Source organism: Squalius cephalus (assembly GCF_949319135.1).
Source record: "Squalius cephalus genome assembly, chromosome: 5".
Lineage (NCBI taxonomy): Eukaryota > Metazoa > Chordata > Actinopteri > Cypriniformes > Leuciscidae > Squalius > Squalius cephalus.
This window is the reverse complement of record NC_137126.1, coordinates 34,303,974-34,311,641: the sequence shown is the minus strand read 5'-3', so window position 1 is coordinate 34,311,641 and position 7,668 is coordinate 34,303,974. Positions and strand designations below refer to the sequence as shown.

General features: G+C 38.8%; 1 protein-coding gene across 1 annotated transcript; it reads right to left on the bottom strand.

Moving 5' to 3' along the window:
- Nucleotides 1-261: 261 nt before the first annotated feature.
- Nucleotides 262-7,631, bottom strand: traf2a (Tnf receptor-associated factor 2a). Its single transcript, XM_079872307.1, has 11 exons — nucleotides 7,508-7,631; nucleotides 7,012-7,262; nucleotides 6,620-6,698; nucleotides 5,887-5,985; nucleotides 4,964-5,125; nucleotides 4,565-4,639; nucleotides 4,337-4,411; nucleotides 3,760-4,260; nucleotides 3,499-3,676; nucleotides 3,209-3,357; nucleotides 262-2,071 (listed from the first exon to the last, which is right to left on the bottom strand). Exons 2-11 carry the CDS (start codon nucleotides 7,197-7,199, stop codon nucleotides 1,853-1,855), a joined length of 1,725 nt encoding a protein of 574 aa, XP_079728433.1. The 5' UTR covers nucleotides 7,200-7,262; nucleotides 7,508-7,631; the 3' UTR covers nucleotides 262-1,852.
- Between the last annotated feature and the right edge of the window lie 37 nt (nucleotides 7,632-7,668).

The following is a 7,668-nucleotide window of genomic DNA, read 5'->3' as shown; positions in this document are numbered from 1 at the left end:
ATAGTACATTTATTATCTATATAAATCTATAATATATATATATATATTTATGATTCATATTTGTTATATCCACAGCTACACCAGTCATAAAACTGTGTACACTGTATAGTTTATCTATTTATACTTAAACAATATACCACACTCACATTTATAACTGTCATATACTGCATCTCAATCAACAGATAAAAAGGTAAAGCAATACAAATAAAATGTTGGTCTACAAAGTAAACCAATAATTTACAATATGTTTTTTTTTTTCTTCTCTATCAAAACATCTCATGCACAGAGAGGTTTCGATATCTGTGGGAACTGGTTTGAAAATAGGCTGGGTCCAGGTGCTTTGTTAGCATAAAGGCATCTTAAAAAAGCAGACCAAAAAGCTCAAATGGAAGACGTACTGTATACTAAAAGCCCTTATGTAGGAGTTATGCATTGTATATGTTTAGTAATTCCTTTTCTGGTTGCAAATAAACCAAAAGAAACAAATCTCATGGACAAAATGCACTGAACTGTCTGTCTATTAAGGACTAAGGCTATTTTAAAATGGCATTACAAATCACATTCCTCATTTTCTAGCACATTTACAGAATGCAAACCCCACAGTCTTTTTAGGATAAAGACGACAGGAATCACTGACTACGAGTTCTCAAACACCTGCTTGGTTTATACTGATCGACATGGTCCGAAGCAAGTCATATAGTTTTAATGGCATCCATAATGTTTGCCCAAAGCAACACAATATCAACAGAACACCCAAAAACACAGGAAAACACCAAAATGCTAACGAACATCAGCCTTTCCACATCACAATAAAGCACATGAGATTATCTGTCCTACTTGCACTACCTTTTGGCTAAAGGCTAAAGGCTGCGCCTTTTATTCGTGTATAACCATGTCGGCTGATGAGGCATTTGAGGTCCAAAGGAAAACTGGATGATTATAACACCAGTGTGATTTAGCGGTTTTGTCTTCAACAGCGATTTTACAATGAAACTGCCTTCACTTCTCAGGCTCAGGGTGTAAACCTGGCCTGCTGCTAACTTGAATGTATCTTCCACAGATCCAACATGCAAACTAATACATCAAAGAACACCGAAAATGGAAACGAAGGCCAAAAAACAGGTCACACCTTCACACACACACAAACTCCTCAACTCACAAGCAGGTTATCAAAACCCAAATTCTACGCTTTGGACTTTGGAAATTCAAGCAATGTCCACCACTACAAAGAACCAATGAAAAGAGAAACATTTGAGGCACACAATGCTAAAAGGGAATGTCAGAAGACTGTCGATGCGTATACTCAGAGTATGAGGCTAGTTAACTATGCAGTCGCAAAATAGACGCATCAACATCATTCGTTAGCGTGACTCCATGTCCGTCTACGCCTGAAACATTCACTTACAAGTAGCTCAAGCACTAAGGAAAGGAAAAAGCACCCAAATATGGAGTGCGACACAAGCTCAGCACTTGGAAATTAAATGATGTCTGTCTTGTGGAGAAAGTCTTCTCAATCTCTATAAAAGGCAAGGTGCCACATCTATGGCACAGGCAAGTAGTTACGTTACAATCACAGCTGACAGCGATCCCACTACGCGAGAGTGAGAGGTTCCCAAAGGGCAACTATTTTACAGTAGAACTGCACAAACTCTGGGAACAATTTTGGTACATAATGCAGAGTGGCATCATTCACGCCCAGCGCAGTATTGCACTGGGCACCGTAGTGTCTTTGGGCTCAGTCGAGCACGCCAAGGAGCTAAGACTGAGGGAACATGCCTCAGGAAAAAAGTACTGCAAGGGAACCACTACAGGCTGGAGAAAGGAGCATGGCGGAGCAGCGACATCAGACACCTTAAAGGCCTGTGAGGTCAACAATGGCCTTGATGAAGATGGTGTCATCTCGGATGTAGGAGTTCTTGGAGTCTAGCTTGGAGAGAGGGCAGAAGAGAGGGCAGCCACTGGCAATGTTCATGTCACTCACAGGCCTCTGGAAGGAGGAAGAGGAAATGTCTGGGCGGAAGGCATCAATGATGTGCTCCCTGTTGTTCTGATCCAGCAACATGAGGGTGACCTAAGGATCAAGGTGTTGGATAAACCAAAAAGACTTTTAGACAGATATGGATAGATGCTAAACTGAAGCCAGTCATTCATGATTCAGTGGAAGAAACAGTAGGAAGAAAAAACAAAAAAAACAAAGGGATGAAAAATGGCCATGTTCACACATTATATGTGGGTGAATGATATACTGTCCACAACAAAGAAAAGGAAATAATGCCTTAACCTAGTTTGAAACATGTGCCAAGTTCTTAGAAATGTACTTGTATTCATGTTGGTTTAACATGGTTTTGAAAGACGTTTATACCATTTTTTTCTAAGAAAAGAAATCTTGAAAACGGCATAAACAAATTTAATGACTGTAAAAATGTCATGTGGTGGTAACCATCAAGTGAAAAGCACAAATATACACAATCGCTCATTGTTTTTAACTGAATGATTTCAGAAGGGTCATGTGACACTGAAGACTGGAATAATGCTTTGAATAATGCACAAATAAAGTGACCTTGCCATCATAGGAATAAATTACATTTTAAAATATATTCAAATAAACTTATACTTCAAATAGAATTTGTTTTTACTGTATTATTAAATAAATGCCTTGATATAAGCATTAAAGACTTCTTTCTAAAACAGAAGAAAAACTTTTAGAAGGGTAGTACATGTTCTTAAAAGGATAGTTGAAAATGAAAATTGTCATCATTTACTCACCCTCAAGTAGTTCTAAACCTGTATGAATATCTTTCTTCTGCTCTACTGAATACAAAAGAAGATATTTTGAAGAATGTGGGTAACCAAAAAGATGAGCCCCATTGACTTTCATAATATGGAGAAGAAGTCCCATCAACTGTTTGGTTACAGATATTCTTCAAAATATCTTCTTTTGTACTCAGCAGAAGAAAGAAACTCATACAGGTTTAGAACAACTTGAGGGTGACACAAATATCATGAATTATTAATTCAGGAATGTGATTATGTTTTTGGGGAGTCATACCACAAATTGCATTTTTTATGCATGTTATAATAATAAATAATAAATTAATAGTACAAAAAAAAGAAGAAGCGGCACTTCATTGACTCAAATATCAATGAAAGTCTGTCAGGATTTCAGAAAGAAAAATGGTCAGACACACAATGTTATGATCAGACTGACCTTCTGATTGAAAGGCCACTTGAGCAAGGCATCACTGTGTCCCCTCATCACCACGAAGAACAGAGACAAGTGAGTACCACGTCCCGTCCCGTCCCCATTCAGATAGATACGCAAACACATCTTATAGCCATATTTGCTTGTATAAAATGCTGTAAAACACAACAGGGAGCCTTGGAGTGAGACACCATATGTCACGATGTTCAAATCAAAGCTCTTTGAGCGGAAATCCCTCACAATATTCTTAATAATTAATATGAAACCGTGAAGAAAAATATACAAAATAAAACTACCAGGTGAGAACATAGCAGGCGCCCGTCCAGCTACAGCATCCTGTCTCTTCTTCGAGAAGTCAGAGATCTTCCAAACAAAGACGCCATCGTAGGTGGCAGCGGACATCTCCCTCATCTTCGCCTCCATCTCCACGATGGAGAGATCCCTAAGGCCTACCGTCCTCTCCAACTGCCGCACCTGCACAAAAATATAGTACTGAAGAAAAAAATATCTTCGGCTAAAAAAATAAATATCTACTTCACATCAGACAAACACTTTACCTTGTTGTTGAGTATCTCAATCTTGTCCTGGTCAAGCCGGTGTTGGCGGTTATAGGCCTCCATGGTGGTAGCGGAGCGCTCCATCTCACGGTTGAGCACACAGACGATGTTCTCAAAGGTGCTCACCTTCAGCTCCAGTTCCTGACAGCGGCGGCTGAGCTCCACCACTTTGGTCTTCTCACTGTGTATCTGCAGCTCCAAGGCTGCCCCGACGGCAGTAGGGAGGGGGGTGAAAGACGTACCCAGCGTTGGAGCCGGCGGTGGAGGAAGCGGTGCACAGGCCCCCTGCACGGGAGCCACTGCTCCACTCAGCTGGCCCATCTTCAGCTCCAGCTCCCGCAGAGACTGATGCAGCTCGTGGATCTTATGGCCGGCCAGCTCCAAACTCTGAGGCTGCAGACTCTCCAAGTTCACCTTGATGCCCATGATGAAGTGCAGTAGAAGGTTTAAGTGCTCATAAGAACAGGCTTGCTCATGGTCGTGGATCTTCTCCTTTTCCACCTACAGGAAATCAAAAAAACATTCATGGAACGAAATGAATATGTCTGATGGATGCATGAAAAGGAGGTTTACCTACCGTCATATCACAGCCTACAACATGAAATCTGCAAGGTGTTCTGAATTTGGTGCACAGTTTAATGTGGTCCACATACTGTATTGGGAAAGTAACAGTAAAAATCAAGTATTTATGAAAATGTTCTCTCTGTATTAAAAAAACATCACTTAACCACAAACCAAAAACCTTTGTTCTAGTCGACACACAAGGTAAACACAACAATATGTAAACAGCCTAAATGCTACTTACTTTCTCTCTTGGAATTTTTTTCTTGGCACAACCTTCACAAATCATGGGGTATTTAGGGCATATCTCATCATGAGCCTAAAAAAAACATATTCTTTAATAGTTACAAAAATATCCAAAACTCTTCTTTTGTAAAAAGATTAAATGAAAGCCATATGAATGAATATTGGATTATTTTCATACTTGATTAATTATTCTCAACCGTCAAAGTCATGGTAGCAGGACAGTTGGCACACTTTTTTTTTATTGCCTTTTTACCCATCACACCTTTTAGTAATATATATATATATATCCTTAGCATTTAAGTTGAGATTTATGCTCAAAAATGGTGGTGACAATTAACAGGTTAAGAAAAATAGCTCTGTGGTTATATTTTTTAATGTAAGTAAGAAAAAGTCTTACCTTAATGTTTTTAAAATGAAAAGGCTCCTTGCAGTATTTACAATTAAGAGTCCTTTCTGGGCATTCTCTCTCATTGTGACGTTCAACTTCATTGGCTCTCAGAAGCTCTTTGCATGATGGGCAGGGAAGGATCCTGAAGTCACACTTTCCTTCATGGTTTGCCTTTGAGAGATAAAGAGCCATTCAGATGGTGCAATACATTTTTTAACTAAGTGTATGTAAAATGCAATACAACCTTGTTGAAAAAAACCAAACAACTTGTGATGGTTTGCTGGTCTTAACCGGGTACACACTGTACGATTTATAATAGTCTTTTACGACTGTTGCTTGACAGACTGTACGAACATGATCCCTATAAGCCATGTCACACTGTAGGTTCTCAGTTGTCACTCATATCAGACTGTACGGAAGTCAAGACGCGTTAAAAATGCAAGAAGACTCGTCGGGAGATTTACATCATCAATCTGTGACACGTTCAGTGACGTTAGCTGCATTTACATGTGGGATCGAAATGGTAGCTAAAAAAAAAAACCTAGATGATGTGTATGGAGCAAGTGGTGATTTGTTGTTGTCTCACTAATTGTGTCATCAGGTTCTGCGCACCAATTTGTTTTTTATTTGACGATTGTCATAAGAGACGGCACACTGCCACACTGAATTTCGTTGGAGGTAAAATATGATCGTGATGGTCATTTATAGGCTGTCGTCGAAAATATCAAACTAGCGATCAAAGACTTCAGATTTTGATCTAGGATCAGAGGAATCTTTAAGGATTCTCAACATTTGCCAGCCTGGTAAAGTAGGATTGTTGGTGGAGCACCTTTCAGCTGGTCAGGCTGGGAGATCAGCTTGCCAAGCATCTAGCACCAGCTCGACAAAGCTGGTTTAACCTGTTTTTTAAGCAGTGAAGGAACACACAGTACCTCATATTCTTTGATGGTGCCTGTCCAGCAGCATTCCTCATTGATGCAAACCGCTTCAAGAGCTTCAACTTCTCTCTTGGCAGCATTATCAGGAAAAGCCTAAAAGAAATTGCACTTATTGAAAGTGAGATCTCCTTTCAACTTGTATGCATATCATTACTAGCAGTGAAAAATGGGTAAAGTTCCATTCACACCAAGAACGATGCCTATAAAAAATAACCATCACAATAACTATATTATTGCACTGCAGTTAAGCTGTCTGCCTCTTTAAAAGCTGAAGAACTTTCTGATTAGCTGTCAATGTTTTTATCATTCATCAGCTGGAAAAAAATCATGATTTTGTTCTTCTGTGTGGTTTGGACTTCTCTATTCTCCAAAAATTATGATTATTATTAAAACCCTTTAGTCTTTGTCTTTGGTACTATGAACAGGCCTTTAGTCTTCAATGCATATAATCTGACTACTATAGTACTATATGAGCTAGTATAGTCATGTACTAATAAAATAGAAGTAAAAATAGAAACTTAGTGAAACTGGACTTTCCCCATATTTTCAAACAACTCTGTATTAGCCACCACGGTCACAAAAAAGTCAGAATTATACAAAATGACAAAGATTTATTGTGGTTTTATTTTATAATTTATAGCTTATTTTTGGAAGGGTAATAAGCACCGATAATACCTTTAATTTGTCTATAATTGAATTATTATCGAGTAATAAAGCAAATACTTACACAGCCCTGTTTCAAAATTGATGTTGGTTCTTCAAATATGTCTTCTTTTATGCAGGCGCTGCATTTCTGTGGTCCGGAGCTGCGATGAAAAATAAAATGTTTCATACACACAAGTGCAAATAAATCGCTGATAAATACAAAAGCACGCCATATATAATAGGAGTTGATTTTGACAATAGCTGCAACAGTCTGTCTATTGTAGTTTAGAGCTCGCCCAGCCGAACACAACCTGACAGCCTGCATTTATTTATGTTCCCCGATATGAAGCAACATTTACTGTTTGTATACTCGTAAAATATACCATAAAAATGGCCCGGGAGGCCTGACAGGTCGTGTTCATCTTTTGTAGTGTCGTGTCAGGAGGGCCATCTGGACTGAATGATGACGCTTACCTCACTGCTTTAGTAAAACAATATGAACAGAAACGGTGTCCGCACTGCGCCTGAAAAGGTCTCCTAAGGATTTTCAGACAGATATTGCACAGATGTTTGTCCTCCAGCTTGTTGGCGAGTATTTTCTTGGGGAAGCCAGGTTTGTTGCCTTCTAATGAAGATGGTGGTGAGGGTTCCTGTGCAGCCATTATTCCCGAGCGCGCATGTGACCAGGCTCCGGAGAAGAGACACGGATCTTTCTACACATTTCACTGAAAGGGGTTGCAAACACATGATTTTTCATTGTATCACATAAAAGATTATCTTAATATGTGTTAAAAACATCTAAATACACACATTGTTTAATGTTTACATGTATGTAAGTCTTTACAAAATAAGACCATCGTCTTAATAAAGTTTTATATTTGCACGGTGCATTACTGTTATTGGGATCTCTAATCATTTTCAGAACAACAATAAATGCTGTTACGTTTTAAAATCACATATGTCCTCCTACCATATTATGGTCCAACGAACATTATAAAATCTCCTGCAGTGCCGTGAAACATTGTATCAAATGCATTCAGCCTTCTTGCCGTGTGCATTTATAAGTATAATCATAATTTATTGTTATTATTTATATTATATTTATGAGTAAGGGTAGGCGTCGTGCTCTCT

Bases quoted from the DNA above. Each gene is read 5' to 3' on its own strand.
- traf2a (XM_079872307.1), bottom strand. From the start codon at position 7,199: ATGGCTGCACAGGAACCCTCACCACCATCTTCATTAGAAGGCAACAAA. The intron at 5,986-6,619 runs GTAAGTATTTGC...AATTTCTTTTAG, and splicing joins CAATTTTGAAACAGGGCTGT to GCTTTTCCTGATAATGCTGC. The intron at 2,072-3,208 runs GTCAGTCTGATC...CTTGATCCTTAG, and splicing joins AGTGGCCTTTCAATCAGAAG to GTCACCCTCATGTTGCTGGA.